Raw genomic sequence first — 24,932 nt, forward strand, 5'->3', positions numbered from 1 at the left:
AATATATATATATATATATATATATATAATTCTTTTTTTTTATTATTTTTTTTTTTACCTTTTTTGTTTGTAAATTTCATTGTAAAACAATGAAACGACGCCGATGAGGGAGATATGGATACTGCAGATACGAGGGTTGCCATGAACGAATCACCTCAGTCCAGAAATGGCTCGACCTCTTCGTTCACGAAGATTATTAAAGAAGACAATTCTTCGAATTCTAACTCGCAGAAGGATACAAATCACGCGAATAATCGGGACGTGACAGAGAAAACTGGGGATGGTTTTGATTCGAGCAATGGTACCGGTATTGGAAATCCGGGTACAGGTGGGGGTGGCCTTTGCTCTACCAATGAATCTGCGGCGGTGGCCACCCCCGGGAGTACCTGTGATAATAATAATGACAACAATAATACAAATAATGATGGTCAGAATAATGCAAATCCTACGAATCCGGAGAACCAGGTTCGATCTATTGCCAATACAACAGAGACCGTGCACGACGAAGACGAGGAATTACCATACCCGGGATTCGTACCCAAGTCGTTTTATTGCCTTAAACAGACGAACAAATTGCGCTGGATGTGTTTAAAAATCATTACGTGGCCATATCCTTTTTTTGATTGTTGAATGCCATCTTTCACTTGCATTATTCATTTGATTGTTCAGTTTTGTGAATAGCATTTCTAAAATCTAATGTATTTTTTTTTTTAAATCCGTCACGGAATGAAGATGTCATATTCCAAAAATCACGTAAATTCTATCAAGTAATTTTAATGTTAACTAAGAAAATCAAATTTTATGAGAAAACAAAAAGGGACTGTACCACATCCCCATTTTGAATAATAATAAGCCCCTCCCAAAAAAAAACAAAGTTGCCAGATCAGCCTTGTAATGCTGCCGATTTCACATTAATCGCTTTGAATCATTTTAAAATTAAATTTCAATGAAAATAAAACTACTTGTTCAATGTATATGATTTTTGGAATATCGTATTTTGTTTTGTTGCGGGTACGTATATTATACAGATTTTTTCTACAGTTTTTATTTCTTATTTTTTATTAGGTTGAATTCTAAATAAGAACCGAAATTTTAAACAAATTATTTTGTTTCAATTATTACACAAAAAAAAAGTTCAATGGTATAATAGTGATGCGCCGATGCGGTATAAAAAATATAATTTTCGTTGATATTTAAATTAAATAAAATAATATTTTTTAATGAAAGAAAATGAAACAAAACAAAAATAGAACAACAATATGTTACCGGACTGTATTTTTAAGGCAATCCAGAAATGTTTTTCGATTTGACAGTTTAAAGGCTTTAAAATCACTCCCGAATTTTGCACATCAACAGAAAAACGAAGGTGAGAGTTACTATTATTTTTTCTCTCTAATAATGAATATAAAAAATGGCTTAGAAGTTCGTAGTTGTCAAAATTTCAAAGCGATTTTTTAGGGTATTAATCTGCCAATTAGAAATGCCAAGCTTTTAAAGACCAGTGTCGAGTATTATGGTTTGGTTGTGCCTTTAAACCAAGCAGTATTTTTAAGCGAGATCACTATTGTATTATTGAACACCAAAAATGTATCATGTTGGACTCAAATTCTCTTAGATTGATACTTAATTCAACGAGTAATTTTTATTGATTTCATTGCCTTCATTCACTACGTTTATCAAAGTGTAGTATCTGTTCTTCAGATGCTGCACTTCATTTTCTTGTTCTCTTTCGGTGGAGGAGAAATCCTTCACGACTGAGACAATTTTTATTTTTGTACCTTTTCTCCACGTTAAAAAACGACCCTGGTGTCTAACTGTCCCGTGGGGGGGCATAGTAAATAGGTATATATATATATATATATATATATATATATATATATATATATATATATATATATATATATATATATATATACATATATATATATATATAAAATTGGTATTCTCACCCATTCCCCATCATGCATCACCCTCCCCAGGTGAATTAATTAATTTTAAACATTTTTTCTCCAGAAAGAGATTTTTTTCTTCTACTCAATTCTTGTTTTGTTTGTTTGGTTTTTTTTTTTACTAAGAAAACTCACTAAAACATGTTTTTTAAAAAGAAAAAATTATTTCCAATTAGAAATACTAACTTTTTAGTTTTATAGACTTGTGTCCATTTTAACGCGATGAGCGCAGGTGCGGGTTTGCTCACCAAGAATTTGAGCAATAAAAAATAATTACGTCGACAATTTTCCTGCTTGTCTTCAGTAAGATTTACGACAATTTGAAAATGCTAATCCTTCCTGTTTTCATAAGTAAAATCATCATCATCAGCAGCAGCAGCAGCAGCACCATCATCATCATCATCATCATCATCACTATCAGCATCATCATCATCATCAGCATCATCGTTGCAGCAGTTGAATCTTAAATTATTGTGCAAAAATGGATCTGTTAGTTTCTTGCGGTTTTCTCCTCTTTAGTTGCCGATCCCCTCTCTAAAAATGTTACACCCAAAATTTGTTTATTTACATTTTCTTTCATTCTATCGATTTTGAAAGCATTTCACGTTCGCATTCAAAAAAATAATTTCTAGAAGCATACCTGTTTAACTATTTATAGGGGAGGGGGTCGTTTTCCATGTTAGTCTAACAATCGCATCTCATTTGGTAAAACTTTTTTTTTTAAATCCCATGACAACTTGAAAAGAAATATGAAATCAATTTCTCCAAAATATTTCATCCGATAAAACTCTTTAAGACACCCAGTTTCACTTACAGATTATAAATAGGAGTATAGGTGTAGTAGGGGGTACTCCTTAAACATGTTTTCCTATAAGAACAAAAGATCAACGTGTAGTATGTTCTGATCGTCTATTTTGAAATCCTTCCAGCCTGAGGAATTTTTTTTAAATGTTTATCCCAATCCAAAGTGCCCCTTTTGGGTGAGCTAGATGTTCTCTCTTATTAAAAATTGAACTTGTTCCTAACTCTTCCCTCGTGGGGAGGCAAGTAATTAGGGACAAGGATTTGAGCTAACCATCATCATCCTATACCTTTTTCCGTAATAGTTTTTGAAGTCGGTCTATTCAGTGCTTTAATCTGAAACATAGTTTTTAATATCAGTATTATTGTAGAGTAACAGCTTAAGTTTATTCACCCACCACCACCAGCAAGTAAAATGAGATTCTATTTTTAGGCGATTACGAGTAAATGCCCTACAAACTTGGTGAAATAAAAGAAAAAATGCCCAAAAGTTTAGAGTAGCGTATAAGTGTTACATATTAATTTAATTCAAAATGATCTCCAGTGTACGAACTATTTCAGCGTTTTAGGATAGTTAACTTTTTTACTCTGGTAGATAAATTCTGTGCTTTTATTTAAGGTCTAATTTTAGGCGATTGTGTGTGGTTTTATTTTACCGGTCAGACTTAGGGTTAGTGGTACAATATTAATTAACTGTCCTTAAAATTTTGAAATAGCTCGGAAAATTAGGATCATTTTACATCCCATTTATATGCGAAACTGATTGCCCACGGAAAATTCTAAAATACTTTTTCTTAAAGCAAATAGAATCTTATGGGGGGGGGTGATTTATCTGATGTAAATAAATGCCATCGTAAAATGTGAATCTGCAAAAAGATTTAATTATAAATATATTAGAAGAGCAGGGTGGGTGTGTCCATCGCAAATCTTTGACTTCGTCTAGGCAATAAAATGAATACAAATTACATCAACAAGCATCAATCGACAATCTCCTTTCTTGTCTTTAGTGCGATTTACGACAAAGGTGATAATCTAGTACCACTGCCATCCCCATCACCCCAAAAGCAAGCACACCTATCCTGTTTGTTTGTTTTTTTGTTTTTTTGTTTTTTGTTTTTTTTTTCTTTTTGCGAAGCTTCTCTTCATCCATCCACGGATGTTGCAGCGGCAGATTCGCAAGTTCTGTAAATGGATTGATACCCACACCTTCCCAATTCCTGGTTCTTGTAACGATTCTTTCACTCACGAATAATTGATTTCCCTTGCATTTCAATTTCATACAAACACTCTTTTACACTTCGATTTTCACATTTAATAAAAAGAAGAAAAAGACGAGAAAAAATAATTGCATCGTTGAAGAATAAAATTGTCGTGAAAATCGTTGAATCATTTGAGATTCATGAAAACGAAATTGTGTGTGTGTGAAAGAGAGAGGAAGCCCTCAACTATGGTGGAGTGGAGTGCTTCTTTTTTCAATCGGTTGTTTAAAATCCAGGTTTTAAATAAATGTCATCCCAAAATGTCAATTGACTAAAGTAAATACTTTGATCGTTCCAAACAATATATGTGTGTATGTGTGTGTGTGTATATATATATATATATATATATATATATATATATATATATATATATATATATATATATATATATATATATATAAGAATTCGCTTAAGAATTTGATTTTATTTTTTCATAAAAAAGAAAAGATATTTTTAATAAAATAAATATAAAAACAAATAAGTAGACATAACTGACCGGCGTTGCCCGGGAGTGTTTTTACTTTAATTTTTATTTCGCATCTCAACCCTCGCCTCCCATCTTTGGCATTTGCTTTCTTATAAGAAAAGATTTATAGTTTTTGCAGGACAATAATTGTTTTTTTTTAATCGGTTTTGCAATCAAATCAATCGAATGTCTTACGAATTGTTGTAATTTAAATGCCATAAACACTTATAAGATAGTTTCATGTTTTTACTGTAAAATTTATAAATAATAAATAAAAAGTTAAAAGCCAAAGATACGTGCCGTTTTTTAAACAAATTCTCGTTTTAATTTTTTTTTTTAAATTTATTCATTCATTTTTTAAATTAACTGGGGTTTTTTCGTATTCACACACACACACACATACAAGGTATTTAATTAAATAGTTGGTTTTCTTGAATTTTTTAGCTTTAAGATGACTGTCATATAAACAACATTTACATAACCAAATTAGTCAGTTTTATAACAGTTTAGTGACCAAACAATACCATGATAAAAAGGTTTTAATTGAACCATTATTTTTTTTGTTTTTTTGTTTTGTTTGTTTTGTTTTTTGTTTTGTCCTTGTTTTTTGTTTTTTTTTGACAACCATCTTCAAGATGAAAAGTTCAAGATAACCAATTACTTTTAGTAAAAAGTTAATTAATTCAAGTTTAAATTATTAAATTGCAATGTATGCTTTGGTGCAATTGTACTATAGAGGCAGTTGGTTTTTCTCGTCCATTTTTCTTTGATATTCGCTTGGATAAAATCATTTTTCGGTCGAAAATTATATTTTTTGAAATAAAATTTTAAGTGTCTATAAAATAAATCTTTTATTGTAAACTTTTACTTGTCGCAACTATTTATAATGATTTGTGATTTTTTTTTAATTATTGGCCAGAAAGTTTCAATCCCATCATTTTTGCTTTAAATCCCTTAACTTCGGTCTAAATATTATATATGCTCAAAGTTTGTTTCAGGTCAATATTATTTTGATTTTTGCATAATAATTTTTAAACCGACAAAAATAAATTTGAGAAATGAAAATATATGTCCGCGAGCGATTATTGAGTGAAAGTTTGATTTTTAAGACTTTAAAAAGTAAATTACTAGATCTCTAAATACAATTATTGCATGTAAAATTTGGGCCAAAATCAAGCGAAATAGTGGAAATATTCTAATGGTCTTTATAGTACGATTGAGCTTTTTTTTTTCCTGAAATAGAAATTATTTACTTGTACAATTCTTTATTAATATATATATATATATATATATATATATATATATATATATATATATATATATATATATATATATATATATATATTACTTAAATAGTTATTTATATATTTATTTTATTATGTATTTATTTTGTTAAAAATGTCTTCTTTTCCGGGTCGACAGTTTTAGAGAGAGGGGGGCAATGATTTTGTCTGGCTCAAATAGAGATTAGAGATTGTTAAAATATTTCGACTATTCCATTTTGTTTTCGTCCAAAGTTTTTAGAAAATCCAGTATTAGTCTTAAATTATATTTTGAACTAAATTTCTAATTTACTTTTTAAATAGACTAGAATCAACGTGTTGTATGTTCTATCATCAGGCAGTCCTACTACACTGAAGAGCACTTCTTATTTTTGTCTCAGTTTCCCTTTTTGTGTAGCTGAATTTTACCTCTGCGTTATATTAAAACTGATTTTGTGTTTCTCTGTGACCCCGTAAGGGGAACAAGTAGACAATGGGTCATTCAACTTGAATCCAATGTTTTAATCGCTTGCAAATTGTTGTTTTGTTTGCTTTCTTGTTTTGGAATATATTAATAGGTTTAACTCTATTATTGTTTTTTTAATAAATAAATAAGTTGACTCGATTTTTTTAATATATAAACAAGTTGACTCGATTTTTTATATAAAAAAGTTGACTATTATTTTTAATATATAAATATTTTTATATATAAATAAGCTGACTCTATTATTTTTAATATAAAAATATTTTCATATATAAATAAGCTGACTCTATTTTTTTTAATATATAAATATTTTTATATATAAATAAGCTGACTCTATTATTTTTAATATAAAAATATTTTCATATATAAATAAGCTGACTCTATTATTTTTAATATATAAATATTTTTATATATAAATAAGCTGACTCTATTATTTTTAATATATAAATATTTTTATATATAAATAAGCTGACTCTATTATTTTTAATATATAAATATTTTTATATATAAATAAGCTGACTCTATTATTTTTAATATATAAATATTTTTATATATAAATAAGCTGACTCTATTATTTTTAATATATAAATATTTTTATATATAAATAAGCTGACTCTATTATTTTTAATATATAAATATTTTTATATATAAATAAGCTGACTCTATTATTTTTAATATATAAATATTTTTATATATAAATAAGCTGACTCTATTATTTTTATATATAAATAAGCTGACTCTATTATTTTTAATATATAAATAAGTCTACTCTATTATTTTTCCTACATAAAAATAAATTTTTTGACAGACAAAAAAACTTTAACCTTTGTATTTTACACAAAACCATTTCTAACGTAATTATAGCGCGGACAATTTTCCAGCTTACACAAAATGACAGATTCCATAATTCCATAAATCAATAAAACCCAGTTGTCTGTGTGTATGTGTGTATGTTGGTATGTTTATATGCCCAACTTAAAGTAAAAAAAAAAAAAACTACAAAATAAACATCCACAAAGGGATTATTTTCTTAATCGACATTGCCTCAGATGAAAAATAACTAAGATTTAAAAATATATATATATTTATTCTTTGTTTCGAAACTGGTGCAAATTTCGTTAGGTGGATACGATTTTACAACCAAATTATGTAAAGAGAAGCAACTGATTTTTTATCAAGGAGTTAATGCCGACTCATTTTTTCAGTATATTTATAAAACAGGTTTTACTAAAAATGTACTACCAAAATTATGCCCGTTCAATGTACGACTGACTGCTCCTGCTGTTTGCCATAAGGAAACAGCTTGTAAAGTTGCTTGAATCAGCAGGAGCCGAAGCAGACATTTAGTCGTGCCGGATTTTGGTCGTACATAAGGAGGTTTACTAAAATTTTATGACTAAATAATGTACGCTTATTTGCTCCTGCTGATGATTTGCTATTAAAGCAACTTCGACATGAGCAAACTACTGGGTTTATCAGCGTAAAATATTGTAAAAATCTTAAATGAATTTACTCAAAAGTTTCAGTTGAAAGGTTATTTTTTGGCAAACATATTTTTACAAAAATTAAATCATTTTTTGCAATATTCTTTCTTAAGACAGAAAGTAAATAGATACATAAGTAGTTATTTACGTAATGAACTGACACAAACGTAAAAACTGAAACAAATATTTTTTTCAATTTTGTGCCATATTTTTTTGTTTTGTTTTTTTTCCTTTAAAAATCTTTGTAAAGAAATATAGAAGTTTATTTTTAGACTAGCCGTGCCTTGATTTTACTAATTATGTACGACTAAAATCAAGCACGATTTTATGCACGTCTAATTGAATCCTAAAAGACTGAAACAATTATTTGGCACGTTGTATTGGAAAAAATCATTCTCAGTCGTTATGAATTTTATTAGTCAAAGCAACTTCGAGAGTTTAAAGTTTAATTTAACAAACAAACAAACAAAAACCAAGCTATAGTCGATGATGATGATGATGATGATGATGATGATGATGATGATGATGATGATGATGATGATGAGGAGGAGGAGGAGGAGGAGGAGGATTACAAAGATTTTCTAGTGTTACAAAATTCAAATTTTAAAGAAAAAAGTCACTTGTAAAATTTAATTTGTCAAAAAAATCTCGGTTCAAAGTTGTGATTAATTCGTTTCGTTTTTATTTCAACAATTGTTGTTGTTGTTGTTGTTGTTGTTGTTGTTGTTACAACAAAGATAAAAAATTAAAAAGGTGGCACACTGGATTAAAAAAGTCCCAGTCTTTAAGAATTTGCTAAAAATAATCGCGACTTAAATGCTTTATTGTTTTGTTTTGTTTTTATAACAACAGTTTTTTTTTTGGCGCCAGCGGACTCAGTAGATCGCTTGTGTAAGATGGACTATTTAATAAAAATCGGGATTTTTATTTAATAAATATCTTTTTATCGACATAAAAAGATATTTGGCAAAAAAAAATAACCTCTCGAAACTTCCAAGTAAATTCGTTTATTGTTCATTACAAGATACTTTACGATAGTTTATGCTGGCGGACTAAGTCGATTGGTTGTGTCGAAGTCTCTTTAATCAGCAGCGACAATTCGTCGTATATTGATCGTACATCATTTTTAGTTGTACATATTTAGTAAAACGGCTATAAAACAAGTTGCCTGTGTGTATGTCCAGACAGAGGAATGGGCTGAACGGAGCAGAAAGAGCGGCGGAAGAAAGAGAAAAATATAGAGAAGAATATGGAGAAGTTTTAAAACATATGTTATTTTTTATTTTAGGTAATTCCTGGTAGTCATGCGAATCTTATATAAAACTAACAGGGCCCGTATCCCGACGTTGCCCGAGACCTAGTATAAAGGAATGATTCAGGTATATAAAAAAATATCCATACGGTATTGTTTAGTCATTAAAACCGAGAGTTTTTTTGTTTTTTTTTTTGGCAAATTAAATTTGCAAAGTAAAATTAAAACTTATTTTAGTAAGGATTAATTTCGAGCTATGTTACATTTATCTTAGCATGATATTTGTTTTTGATTTGTATTGATTTTATAAACATGAAACTATGGGGTTTGTATGAAGTGTGAAAATTAAAAAGAAAAAATATATCTAATTGTTTAAATATATATTCTTTATTTTCATGGAAATATTTTTAAAAAGTCATACTTCAGTCATTGTAATACCCATGATGAATATTGTCTGATGTGTTCTGTAATTTATTCTTGTATTCTGAAGAATGATTAAAAGTATTAGTAATTACCAGAACTCAGTTCTGAAAATCAATTATTCTTATATTCTCTTGTTCTTTGACTTCAGTTGAGACGCAAGGTTGAATTTCATTGAAATAGAGGAACCGGATGTTATTAAATTTCCAAAACTGATGTAATATGTTTGAATTAGTATGAGAATAAAAATGAAATAATAAACGGTGCAATAAAATTAATTACCCCTGTTAATGAAGTACCACAGTGTATATGAGGGGAATGAGAAGACTTAATGGATAGAGAGTGAAGCTGTTTGCTACCTTCTTTTGTGGGAATACGCATTTGAGAGAGGCTTTTTGTTTGGAATAAATTTTATAATTATTAAACGAGGATGAAATGTACGCATAGTTTCCAGTAAATATGTTCTTGAGTGTGAAAGATTTGTTTAAGACGTGTTCAGTTATTTTCCTATTCGAAGTAGAGGAAAATCGATATATATATATATATATATATATATATATATATATTTCATATCGTAAATAAACAAAACTGTAAATGCTTGCGTTAAATGCTAGAATAGTATCGCGGGTGGAAAATGCTATCGTTCATTGGTTTAGAAGCAAAAAGTACTTAACTTTAGATAAATGGTTCGTTATTTACCTCCACTTTAAACTTTTTTACAGGCTAATTCTTTTATTCTGTGTACAATTGTCTATTATATGGCCAGAGAATTTTTTCTCAAATATTTGTGATTTTAAAGGTTTCCTTTTCTATATTATTTAATTTTACTAACATTACCATTTATAATATAAATCTTACCTGTTTGTTTAAATGTATGTATGTATGTATGTATGTATGTATGTATGCATGTATGTCTAAATCTTTCGCAGAGGCGACGAATTTTCACGAGATCGGTATCGTTTTGAAGCTCCACTCTTCGGACGACAAATAGCGAAAAATTGGTCAAAGACATTAATCCTTTCACCCTCAACTGGGCACTTTTCTACAAGAAGGGGGTCGTTTTTTTTCACGGATATTTTCGAAAGTCATACCCTCTTTTCGATTGACTAGCCTTAATTTAAACATTCGCCAGTTCCTGTTTTTATTTTTCCACGTTCTTTTCCTCCTTTGCGGTACGGGTTCGAGTCTGCCTGCCCACTACAACTTTTTTTTTTTTTTTTGCTCAATTTACAATGAGTAAAGTGGATAGATTAAATTTCAAATTTGTATCAAGTATTTTTTCAATTTTCGAGTAAAGGATCACCTTTCTATATAAAGTTGATGTAAAATGACCATCACCAATTTGATATTTTTTTCTGTGCACTTCGTTTTAGTACTTCTCGTGTTTTTTAGGGGGGTAAGACATTGCCTGTATAGGCTACACAAGTCAGGTAAAGCTGTTAAATAGCTCCGTTCGTTCGCCAGTTCCTCTTGTATTCAATGTGTTCGGGAGTTGTTTGGCCATTGGTTTTGGCTGTACTCGAATATGACGGGAAAAACATAGCCAGGGCGCATATAATCAGGCGACGAGTGTTCCTCCAGTAATAGTTTTCATGCACACTACTAATGCATTTATAAAAATAAAAATATAATAAAAAAAGCAGTCGGTATAAAACGACCTTCGCCTTCAAAAAAAGTTACTCTTTCAAAAAAGACAATAAAAAGTTGGTTGCACATTTTTTTCCTACATTAAATTTAGAAAATTGGTGATGGTCCAGAAATGGGTGATCATTTTACGTTAAATGTGTATAGGAAGGTGATCCTCCACTCCAAAATCTTAAATATTTGTTTAACAAAAAAAAAAAAGAAAAAAATCTCTAGTAACATGTAAGTGTATACGAAAAAAATAGTCAAACTGATGATGGCCTTTTGATCAAACTACCCAGTGGGTGATCAGTTTGCGTTAAATTTATTTCAAAGATTGATCACTTTATGAGTAAGTATTTGACAAAAATTTCCCCTAAGGAATGAAATTCTCTTGCGAAATGATAGGTAATTGTAGAAAGAAAGCAATTGTTTCATGAAAAAAGATAACGAATAAACAATGGATACATTCTACAGAAATCAAAATGGCGAACTTGTTTATAAAGAAAACGAAATCATTGTGGTGAATTTCTAGCTACAAATTCCATCTATTTGAAAAGTTAAAGGTTTTTACGGGTAATTTTAATTCCTTCAAACAGAACAGTCATCGTCTTACGAAGATTAAAACCAAATAATGCAACTAAACCTTATGTCAACAATCCTTATTCTAACTTTTATCAAAATCAGTTATATGATTTGGATTCTAGAAAATGCCTACATTTTAAGCCTTAAGGGTTTTAAGAAGAAGTAAAATTCATGAAATCTTTCATAATTTATGTCTAATGACTATGAATCAAATTCAGTGTAAAACTGAAATATGCGAATTTCCATATTAAAATATTTTAAAATGATCCAAAGAAACTGAAATTTCAGAATTTTTTTAACTGATTATTAAAATATTATTGATTATTAAAATGTTATTGATTATTTTTAATTGATTATTAAAATGCTATTGATTATCAAAATTTGACAAAAATCGAAGGTATCCGAATTTTCACGAAGGGTGTCACCCATATTTTTTTTTACCTCTTTGCTTAAAATTAAATTAAGCTAGATATAGACTAGCAACCGTATTCATCCTGTTCATAGAAATATATAAGCATATACACACACGCCTTACTTAATAAATAATGGGGAAAATGGCCATACACGACAGTGTTTACTTCGTAACCTTCTACATTCGAAAGTAATTTTGAAGCTTTTAAATTGGTAAATATATTAATATTACCCCAGACAATGCCGGGTAGCCCTGTTAGTCTATTATATAAAGGGCAGTTACCTGTCTGTGTATATTTTAGCTAAAAGATCAAAATGACTACGCAAAGACACACAAAATTTATATTTTCTTTGTCGACGTTGCCCCGGATGTATAATATGTAAAATTTAGAAAAACATATTCTTTAGGGTGGGGAAACGCAATTATCCGGCATCAAGAATACTATTGTGTGTTGTTTTACTCGGCGGTGTTCTTAAATGTAAGATTACAGTATTAGATTTTAAATGAATAGCTGTAGTAAATTAATTACTATATAATTTTTCAACACATAAAAAGAAGAAAGAGGAATGGTCTGGGCGGAGGAGAATGAGAAAGTTTGAGAGAAGAAGGGGAAAATGGTTAGGGTTAGGGTTAGCGAGAAAGAGAGAGAAAGCTATAGAAAGGGGAAGAGATAGAAGTTTTAATATAAGAGTGTTTATGCACAATATTTAACTTCGGTTTTGCGTTTTTATGGCTTCGAGCCACGCCAGGTAGCTCTGCTAGTTCGAAAAAATAAATAAAGTAACAATATATGGTTACGATTTTAGCTGGAAGGAGAAACAAACGCTTTCTTTGCTTGTTCTCAAACGGACAAGATTTCCAGTCATATTATTTGCCTTTCTGGATTACAATAAAATCAATACATTTTTTTTTTTTAACTAGTTGTATATATCCGGTGTTACCCGGAACTCATCTTCTTTCTCTTAATGTTATTTTGAAAGTTAAATTTAATTATTAATTATCGATAAGTTGTCTTGCATTAATTTTACTCGAGAAATATCACCCACACGGGATCATGTTCACATTCAATTTGCTTATCATTCAAATGGTTTGTGTTGAAACTCAACATAAAGTTGTTGTTTTTTTTTTTTTTGTTTTTTTTCTTCGCGAGACCAAATTATTTTCCCTTCACACGTCAATTAATTTCTTTGTAATTAAAAAGATTCAAATTTAAAAAAAAAATAGAAAATCAACAATTACATCTTTATTGTTTTAAACTGATAAACCTTTGTATAATTCATATTTAAAGTGAATTACAGTTTTAATTTATTTGTCAACTAGCAGGAAGACCCGGTGGTGAGCGGTGTTGAATGAGTATCACTACTATACACCTTTTTCGCTTAAGTTTTAAAGCGCTATGTCCCTTTGCGCCACTTAGAGGTGAGGAACGAGTAGATATTCGGTACATAGTGGGCAATGTAGAACTTCCGGACCATTTTTATCATCTTCCCTGCTTATCAAACTTATATTATCATCAATTACAAGTATACTCAGTTATTTGTAAGTAGTTTTATTGTCCTATTTTTTCTACAAGAAATGCAATATTTTTTTTCAATATTAACAGAAATTAATTAGATTCAATTAAAAAAAGGGATAAATATCCAAAACGTTTCTTAAATTATTACGTTCATTAATTTTCAAGGGAGGTAATTTAAATGAAAACTATATTTTAAGTAGGTAAAAAGATATATGGACGAAATATGAGAGTGGTAAAGCAAGTTACTGGAGAAAGGGGGTAGATTACCTCCGTTTACTTATCTATCTATCTATCTATCTATCTATCTATCTATCTATCTATCGTTACCATCAGCGATCTATATTTAAAAAAATCAAAGAAGAATAATAATTGTTGTAATTGTTGGGATAATCATATGGCGATTTAAGTGTACACAACGTCAAATTGTTAGTAATGTGCAGAAATGGTAACTACTGTAGGAAAAACGTTATCCTTGCACATACAGTCACGGTAAACACTGTAATTGCTTTTATTTCTGCTGCAAGTGCTGCACCTCTTCTTCCTCAATCATCAGAATCATTCTCTCTCTCTCTCTCTCTCTCTCTCTCTCTCTCTCTCTCTCTCTCTCTCTCTCTCTCTCTCTCTCTCTCACACACACACACACTTATAGAAAATAAGAGTACATAAAACCCTGTCGGTGGCGACAAACTTATGCGCGTTGTTTTCTTGTTATAATATAAGTGATAATTAAAATGGAATCTACTTTTCGAAATGCACTGATTTTCTAAGAGTGTTGGAAAAGCAACCACGCCTTGGATTGGACAATTTATAGAATAAGATATATATATATATATATATATATATATATATATATATATATATATATATATATATATATATATATATATGATAAAAATCAATAATTGTGAACTTATAAATCAGTTTCAAAAGGCGAAACAAAATCAAAATTCGTTTTGTTTCTCCTTTTGAAGCTGATTTATAATTTCACAACTATTGATTTTTATCGTTTGTATTGATACAGCCCTAGATAAATACAATTATCAAAATTACCATATATCTACAATATTTCGGGCACAGCACTTTTAAAGTATTTATACATCAATGTAAACTTTGCTCTTTTAGATCTCTCGTGTATTACTCTCTATAGTATATATATATATATATATATATATATATATATATATATATATATATATATATATATATATATATATACATATATATATATATACATATATATATATACATATATATATATATATATACATATATATATATATACATATATATATATATACATATATATATACATATATATATATATACATATATATATATACATATATATATATACATATATATATATATACATATATATATATATATATATATATACATATATATATATATATATATATATATATATATATGTATGTATGTATGTATATATGCAAAGTCTCATGACGCAAGAGTTATAAGGGCTTAGTACAATCAGTCTTTTGGGAGTTAAAGGTTCAATTCTCAGTATGGGCGATATTAAGAATACGAATACGAACTACTCGATCATGGTTAACGGAACGAGAACAAACTACTCTCATAAACTGAATAAAGTGTTCAGCTCAAAATTCCGTACAAATTCCCGAGTTCGACGTAACATACTCCTGAAGAAAATCTCATAATCTAAAGAAGAACGTGGATTTTTGTGCGCGCCTCTATTGTAACAAAGAACCATTAACAACGATGACACAAACAAGTCCGAAAACATGACACGCTTGACAGAAAAACGCGACATAAAATTAACTTTTATTGATCCATGTTTCCCTCTCTCTCTCTCTCTCTCTCTCTCTCTCTCTCTCTCTCTCTCTCTCTCTCTCTCTCTCTCTCTCTCGCAGGTGAAGTCGGGACGGTGGAGGAGGTCTTTTCTGCACCCACTTATTCACTCGTTTCTGTTGTTGGTAATTATTATGTATAAACAATAAAAAGGGGAGAAGGGAAAGGTTGGGCGGGTTTGTAGGACAAAAAAGCAGACGACGATATTTATTATTTACAGAAGCGCGCGTACCTCGCACACGCAACACGGGCGCGGCAGAGAGAGAGGAGACGAGAGAGACAGAGATTGGAATATAAGAGTGACAGTGCGCGCACACGCACTTATTAGATTTGTAATGAGAAAACGTAGCAGAGAATCAGCAGACACAAATTTCATGACAATGACGATGATGATGAAGACGATGATGATGACAATGACGATCATGACGATGACGACGACGACGATGATGATGATGATGATGATGTAGAGTAAACAGAAAATTGTAAGGAACGGTCAAGAAGTAGCCTATGCTGATGTCTCTCTCTCTCTCTCTCTCTCTCTCTCTCTCTCTCTCTCTCTCTCACACACACACACACACGCTCGCTCACTTCCTCGTTTCGACTAGAAGAAACCCGTCTCTCTTAAATGCTATGTTGATTTGAATGTGTATTTACATGTTGCCAAACAGAAGGAAATCCGAATAATTTTCTCCTGAATAAATTATCGAAAATTAAAAATAAATCACTCCAGCGGAATTAATCAAAATTAAAAAAAAAAAGATAAAAAATAAAAAAAAAAAAGGAACGGCGCTGTTTTAAATTTAAAAAGGAAGAAAAGAAAACCATTTAATTATAACTGTTTTCCCGATGGGTAGACTATTTTAAAATTTCAATCATATACTTATTTGCTAACATATTATGTTATAAACGTGCCCATCAACTCTCTCTCTCTCTCTTTCTCTCTCTCTCTCTCTCTCTCTCTCTCTCATCCACACACACGCACACACGTATATATATATATATATATATATATATATATATATATATATATATATATATATATATATATATATATATATATATATATATATATAAAGAGTCCGTCGCCTGCTATCATGTATAAAATCTCTTTTCTAAATATCCGAAGAATGGGTCCACTGTGTGTGTGTGTGTGTGTGTGTGTGTGTGTGTGTGTGTGTGTGTGTGTGTGTGTGTGTGTGTGTTTTATTAATAATGTTTTAGATCAGGTCAAATCAACATGATACCATAGGTTTCAAGCCTGAGTTTTTCCCCTCGCAAACTGACACAGTTGATATACAATTTTCTTGTAGAGATAGTTAGCCAACGGTAGTATCAGAGCCAACAGCTCATGAAATTTCGCCCATCACTCTTGTAGCTGTGCTGAATTCACAGCCATCACTTGCACTCAGCATATCTCCAAGGTAACAAAGAGTTTACTAAATCCAGAGTGTCGCCACACGTAAAAGAGGTACAATAATATTGTGAGGTTTTAACGCGAAACGCAATATTAACAAAAAGAACAAAAAGAACGAAAAGTCTATCCATGCAAAATAATTCATTTTTACAGAGAACTTTGTTAAGACAACGAAAACCGAAGATTTCATAAAAAAAAATTAGAGTTCAAAGTTTTCAACGGTTTCTGTTTTTAGAAGGGGGTTCAATTTGTTAAATAAGTTAAACGTAAAATGATTTATTCTATCGAAATTTTGAAAATACGTTTTTTTTTGTTTTGTTTTTTATAAAAATTGCTTTACAAATGGAGTAGATAATAGGAGGGATGTTGTTGACTTACGAAGCAAATTAGTTCTCTAGTAAAAATTAAGCAGATATTTTTTTAATGTTTTTTTTTCTTTTTAATCTGAAAATTAAAACTTAATCGATAATGTATTTTTTGCGGATGGTATGCTCATCTTCATAGTTGTTTCACTCCGTTTCGGCCAACTCATCCTCTGGTTGTCTTCGCAATCTGAAGAAGACCAAAGGAATGGTTGGCCGAAACGTGCTGAAACAACAACAACTATGAAGCTGAGAGTAATAATGTGCAAATAATAAATAGGGAGATTACTTATCTCAAAGGATTCCAATAAAACAATATTTAATTGATAACATTATGAAGAATTTCAAAATGTAAATACATGTTTTTTTTATTATTATTTTAGAGGAATGGTGCATCGCATACTTCAGAAAAGAATTCAGTGAATTTGTTGCTTAGCAACCTACGCAGAATCACCGATATGTGTGAATAACCTGGTGAAATAACGTGGTTTATCTGAAAGAATAAATTGATGTTCGTCAACATTTGAGATGAAGCTTAAACTGTCAACTTCCAAAAGAGTGTCACTTACAATCAGATTCTTCTGGAAGTTGAAGATTCAATATTCAGTGTGCGTGATACTCAGAGTACAATTACGAATTACTTGATCATGGTTTATGGTCGAAGTTCTGTGCAGATTTCTGGATTTCACAGAAAGATTTCTGGGTTGGATAAGATACACCTGAAGAAACATTGTGAAACTAGGGCCCAAGATGAGGACAGTAGCTAGTGTGTTTCCATTTGTTTAACTGCATGTCGATTGTGTGCGTATGCCCTTGTTCTGTTAGTAAGGAAGTGTATGTGTCCATGAAATTGTGTACGTTCATGCAATGTGTGTATGCTTCGGCGGCCATTGTATTTACTAGTCCAAGAAAGTATCTCGTTGTGTCGGAGTCCTTTGGCCAGAGGCTTAAAATTGGCATTTAAGTGCTTACCCGTGCATCGAGTATGGATGAAAGCTGCTAGAACAAAGTGATTGAAAAATACTGATTTGAAATGTTATACTACACGATGAATATTCACGATGAATATTTATGCTTTGATTGGCTGAAAGAAACTGCTGATTGAAGATTTCGTCCAATCAAGACTGGACACATAATAGAAATATTCACCGTAAATACGGTCTGCGCTCCTGCCAGGCAAGTTTATTTCATTTACAACTTGCAAATGAAGATAGACTCTCATAACCATGTGTATCCTGAAACTACATTACACAGGCTAATTGGATGTGTATATTTAATTTTGATCAAAATGGATACAATAATATTAGGTGGTGTATATCCGAATACTTTATTTTATTTATAATTTAGACATTATAAAACTAGAAAAAATGTTCAATAGAAATGGATCTTATGGCCTTCAGGGTGCCTCATTCATTCGTTACAAATCATTCGTTACAAATCAATTCGTTACAAATCATACGTTACAAATAACTTCGTTACAAATCAATTCAACAAAATTAACAACAAAATCAAACAAGAATGCTTCGTTTGCCACATAGGAAAGGTGGTAGAAAGAATAGGACACGGTAGCTCAGCCCTTGTCCAAATTTGTGGCTTGAACTGCCGCAGTTATTTACAAGGATTTCAGCGTTGGTGGTAGAAGGTAATAAGTTTAATTTTAGCAATGTTGAAAGTAATAAACCTCTCAGCATATTACACTATGTGCACCACAAGAGATCAATGAATGTTTGGTCACCAGTGCTCTTCAATGTGCTGCCATAGACAGTTGTGTCGTCTGTGCAGATGCAAACAAATGGTTAAGAAAAGTTTGATCAATCGAACAATTAATTAATTAATTTCAATACATTTGGTCAAACAAAAACCACGCTGGGAACGGATCGTTAAAATTGGCACAGAGGAGGATACAGTAGCCTGTCCAGTTTGTGCCTTGAATTGCTGCATTGTTGGCACATTTACTACATCTCATGGAAGTTCAATCCAAAATCCAAGAATCCTGATTGATAAAGTGACACTCTTCTAGTTCAAGCAAAATTGGCGGTGAAGGAGTTTCTTGTCATGTAGATTTTTGAATTCTATCTTCAAAAATTGACAACAAAAAAATCGACAAAATAAAAGAACAAGAAAAAGACAGCTGTACAAATTAGAAACATCGATGCAAAAATGCTCAATATATAGAAAATAAATAAAAAAATAAATATAAAAAAATGCTCAATGTATAAAAATACGCATTGGAATATAAACAAATCAATTTATTTAGAATCCAAATAAGTTGAACAAAATTGGATAAATTTTTTTTGTATTTGGCTTACATCGACTAAGGCGAACAGAATGCTGTCGCAGACGTCATGTCCCGCCTTCCTATCTATTATCTTTCCTCACTTTCGCCTATCGACTTACAACACATAGTCATAGACCAACCACGTTTGGACACTTCTGATCGTTCGTCACGTGAATTTGCAAGTTTCAAATTCACCTACCTGTGCCCATTTCGAACACGCAGATCATCTAGGACACTTTAACAAATTCACCTTCAAAATCAGGCTTACCATGACCAATAGCAATGGGGCGAGTACATATCTATTGTCTTTCTTGGTTGTCGCACAGCTATCAAGGAGGATCTTGGATACTTTCCAGACGAACTCGTTTATGGAGTAGCTTTATTTTTACCGGATCAGATGTTGATTCTGATAGTGAATGGCAATAGTTCCGGCTCTGTACACAAACAGACTACAAATTTATTTCCGGCTGACTACAATATGGTTGTGTTCAAGTCTAAAGTAAATAAGTTCTTGATGAGCCGTTCCATATAAGTTATTAAATTTACTAAATTTTCATTACTAATGATTACTATATTGACCAATTTCTACTGTACACTCTTTAACCCTTATCCTTGAGTGGCCTCTGGGCCTTGATAATGTGGTGATGCCTTTGTAAAAAAAAAAAAAAAAAAAAAAGGACGTTCCTACCTCATCACTTTAGGCAACAGGCTATTGCATTTGTTGCCCAAAAAGACATTTCGTCTTGTATTCACGTTTTTCTTAAAAAGGATGCTTGGAAAACTCATCTTACACCAGCTTATTGTGGTCCTTATTATGTGCTTTCACTAACAAATTATTCAAATGAGGTATTGGAAAAAACAACAATATTCATTATTCAGTTTAAAACGAGCCTTACTTGACACAAAAACGCATGAGCCCCATATTTCCCCTATATAGACACATTGTTTTAATCTACTCTTTCATCGGTAAAAGTGCCTACTCTTTCAAAAGACACGGATGTCACCACTACATGCAATGGTTCGCGAGTATATTAGCCTAAAAACTATGTAAGACTCTTTATGGTGAATAAATGACAAAAAACTATACTTCAAAATTCATGATATTGACCATTTTATAATTTATTCCTTCAGTTCAGTTGACATTTACAATTCTTGACAGTATCTGTTTTGTTGCGCAAAAGCAATCACTTAATTATTATATCAATCAGTGAATCTATTATGCCCTTAACTCATAAGACTCTTTATATGTAGAATAAGCATTTTTGAGTCCTGGTACTCTATCGTATAATTTATGCTTTTTGAATATATACTTACTATAAAAGAAATCTGAGAAGTAAAAACATATTTTTCAAAAAAGAGAAACAAAAAATCTGTCAAGTGAATTTACATTTTTTTTCTTTACTAATGCTATATTAACCGAATGATTATTTTTTCGCCTAAACATGAGGTGATGTAGCAGTTATAACTAAAGACTTATTTTCTCTCGTGAAGAAATGTTCCTATTGGGCCAATTGGTTACATACTTATCAATTGGTTTAAGGGTACATTGATTTCATTTGTCCTCTAAAGAACTAGTTTAGCCCTTAAGGAATCACGGCCGGTCAGCAGAGAGAATACGGAAAGCAACAAGGGAAGACGTACCCCTTCTCCCCCCTCTCTCTCTCTCTCTCTCTCTCTCTATCTATCTATCTCTCTATCTATCTATCTATCTATCTATCTATCTATCTATCTCTGCCCTGTCCCTGTCCATTGGACGCACAAGCATCAGCTATCTTCACCGGAAGATAACTGCTAAAACACTTTGGGGGGTTCAAACAATGATGTAGGTAATTAAAAACCTTCCTTGTTCCATAAAGAATGTTTTACTTCTCATTTCATGCAACGTTTTTCGCTACATTATACTAATAAATAGACGTTGGTCTCAACATTCAGTGATAAGACCAGCCGCTTTAGTTCTTTGTCTCAAACGCACAAAATAACGAAGAAATAAGCTTTACTTCTGACTTTTGAAGGGTCACGATAGTAAATTAAATCAGCCATTTTCTTTATTCTCAGAAATTAAAATGGCTGACAGTTACATTTTGTTTACTTTTGTGATTCTTCGTGATTTGAAAACAATATTTAATGATTTCAGTAGTAAGTTAATGTTTTCAACCCCCTCCCCTAAAAAATGGAAAAAAGAAAGCTAGTCATATCTCCTACATGTAAAACGTTCAGCTCAAAATTCGGTACTTCTACATAACCTTAACCGAACTGTTTTTTTTTAGGGGGGGGTAATCCAGCTCTAAACTAATTTAAGTTTACTTCTGGAAACGTCGGATCAGGTCAAATTCTATAAAAACACCCAAAAATTTTCGACATAAAAATTTCCAAGTTTAAAAAACTGTACTTGAACAACATTGAGGGCTACATCGGCGATAACATCGTGAAAATGCCAACAGAGGACAAAATAGCCGAATAATTCAAGAAATGTTGATGCCAACAAAACAAAAACAAAAACAAAAAAAAACAAAAACAAAAAAACGAGACGGCAGAATTAATGTTTTGAAAGTTTTTCTTTCCACTTTCTGATATCGATTAGTTTAAAAGGAGGCGTGGTGTCTTTTAGGATTGAAAAACGAAAGTAGTTCCTTATTTACCGGCAAGGAAGATAGCGGAATTAAATAAAAATGATGTCGGATGTTGTGATGCGCGGAATAATAATGAGATATTTTCTTTTGTTTTCTTTTATTCTTTAGATACTGATACACTTTGTTTTTTAATTTTCATCGATTCAGATGCTGTTTCATATGAACATATAACTGCGAACACTAACGAAGCATGATTTATTTTTTCTGACATTTTTGACGGAGGTGGGGACTACACTTTTATTTCCGTATTGACCTTTCTTAATCAATAAATGACGAACATATAAGAAAGAAAAAGAAAATAATTCTTAACGTTCTCTGCTCTCTAAATGCTTGCTGTCATTTTTATGCACCAATTAAGTAGTGCCGCTTCAACAGTTTATTTTTTCTAATAGACTGGTTAAATCTTTAGGCGAATGTAGGATTGTATGCCTGGTGGTCATTTATTATGATTTTTACTGAGATGCTAGTTCTGGATCCTCCTTTCGCTTACTATAATATTTTGCAGCAACAAAACGAAAGAAAAACAAAGCCCTTTTATAAATAATAATGATATATTAATTTGATTGACTTACATCGTTGGGTGTAGGTTGCCGAAAGTTTAGACAGCGAATAACAAGTAAGAAAAAAAGTTTGTCGAGCTGCAGAAATTCTTCTTGGAGCATATATATCCACTGAACCTAACTGATTCAAAAATAATCAGTACGCTATTTTTTTTTTTCAAGAAATGGTGTATATCGTATAGTGTGCAAATTTATGAATTAAAACTATTCACCGATTCATCGATTTGGCGATTGTGTTTGGATAACAAAGTTGGCAGGAATAAGAAAAAATATATTTTATAATATTTTAGAATTTGAAGTGGGGGATCAGTTTCGCGTAATGTAAAATAATCCATTTCTAGGCCATTCTATTTTTTCAACCAATTTATTTATTTATTTTTAGCAAGTTATTTTACTTTTTAGACCAATTTATTTTTTAAGCGAGTTATTTTACTTTTTACACCAATTTGTTTTTTAGTGAGTTATTTTATTTTTTACAAATTTGTTTTTAAACGAGTTATTTTATTTTTCAGACCAATTTATTTATTTGCACGTTTGGGGTTTTTTTTTTAGACCAATTTATTTTTTAGCAAGTTATTTTACCACAAACTCTAAGTTTGAATGGCAACCACACTGATCACCTAAAAAATAGACCCCTTGCATAAAAAAACGCATAGGATTTTTCTCCTATAGCAAAAAATGGTTAACTGCCCTAAAACGCTGGAATGGCCCGAAAATAAGAGATCCTCCTTTCACGTTAAACTTACATGCGAAACCCTCCTCATTCTATATAGTATAATATTTTGATTGTTTGCTTTTTCCTTAATTTTTTTCAGGATGTCTACAAAGGTAGAATCTCTCTTTTTTTAGGGTTAGGGTGTTAATTTACACTAATACCACACATTTTAAAATCAATTCTATACTCTCTCTCTCTCTCTCTCTCTCTCTCTCTCTCTCTCTCTCTCTCTCTCTCTCTCTCTCTCTCTCTCTCTCTCTCTGATATGAATAAATGATTGTCATCTATTTTCGATGGAAGGACAGAAAGGAAATAATAGACTGTGACGATTCTTGTTGCTGCTGCAAAAGCCTCAACGTCCGCCATGTTGGTCTTTCAGATGGCATTTCCGTTTTCTACCTGCAATTGCGGAAGAATAAAAAAAAAATTTTTTTTAATTTGTATTCAATCAAAAAACATCTTTTTAATAAAACCGGAATTAAATTGATATACGGAAGAATAGAATGATAATCATAATTACCTCCCCCGCCCTTTTCAATTATTGTTATTATCTGGGTTTTTTGTTTGTTTGTTTTTTGGGTCTTTTTGCTTGTTTGTTTGTTTGTTTGTTTAGTTGGTTTTCTGTCCATAAAGGGAGATGTCCGTGCGTTTTTCTCTCTCCTCTTCTCTCAAAGCAAAATTGCCTTCAACAGCTGATGGAGCCATAAATATGTGTACTTACGTAGTCTACCCTCCCCCCCCCACACACACACACACTTTATATAGCACCGACCTTAATAAAAATCGTATGTCGCGTCGTAAATATTTAATATTAAAATTGAATGAAGATATTTTTATAACTGCTAACTTGATGGTAACAACTTTGTTTCTTTGGTAGAATAGCGACACAGTCGAAAATACCCTTTTCGTTGAGAAGCACAAATGAACTAGCATACTTGATTTCGGCAAATATTCTGCTTTTTTTTATCAAGAAATTACTAAGATTTTAAAGGTTTCAAATTTACCCCCCTCCTTTCTTTTTTTAAGCGGGAGGAATAAACAAAATATTAAAATAATTTATTTTCTGGCATTTATACTTTTATTTTCTGAAAATAAATGATTCACTGTTTTTCCACAAAAAAATAGATAAATAAATCGGCACTAGCGCACTTTAGTTAAACGTTTTCGGAAGAATATGGTAGGAAAAAAGGTGGACAATCGAAAATTTTATGATTTTTATAATTGAATAATTTCAATTTGACTGTCGTAATTTACATCGGAATAATTATATTTTCTTAAATACAGTTATAAAAAAAATATATTCCATTCATTTTTTTTTAATCCTTTGAGAAGAGGCTTCATTATTTGTGCATTCTTTTGTGGACAATCCTCATTTTCATACTTGTTGGTGTTTAACCATGTTTCGGCCAATTAATCCTCTGGCCTTCTTCAAGTGGTTATCTGCGATGGGATAAGAATGCTGAGTCTTATAACTGTATTCCCAGTATTTACTGCCTTCCATAGTTGTTGTCTCACCAAATTTTGGCCAACTAAACCTCTGGCCTGCGTTGAGTGGGATTGAAACCTCTATCTTCAGACAATACTCACCTGGAACTGTAGGGACTTAACGCCTTTATTCACTGCGCCACGA

General features: G+C 31.1%; 1 protein-coding gene across 1 annotated transcript in view; it reads left to right on the top strand.

Moving 5' to 3' along the window:
* LOC145265415 (voltage-dependent T-type calcium channel subunit alpha-1G-like) overlaps window positions 1-24,932 on the top strand; it is a 759,315-nt gene that overhangs the window by 571 nt on the left and 733,812 nt on the right. The window contains exon 1 of the mRNA XM_080121247.1: window positions 1-608. This exon is cut by the window's left edge and continues 571 nt beyond it. Within this exon, the coding sequence (XP_079977373.1) occupies window positions 115-608 (494 nt within the window). The 5' untranslated portion in view covers window positions 1-114. The remainder of the gene's footprint in view (window positions 609-24,932) is intronic.

Source organism: Euprymna scolopes, chromosome 40, assembly GCF_053919585.1.
Source record: "Euprymna scolopes isolate OS-2025 chromosome 40, ASM5391958v1, whole genome shotgun sequence".
NCBI classification, from domain to species: Eukaryota; Metazoa; Mollusca; class Cephalopoda; order Sepiida; family Sepiolidae; genus Euprymna; species Euprymna scolopes.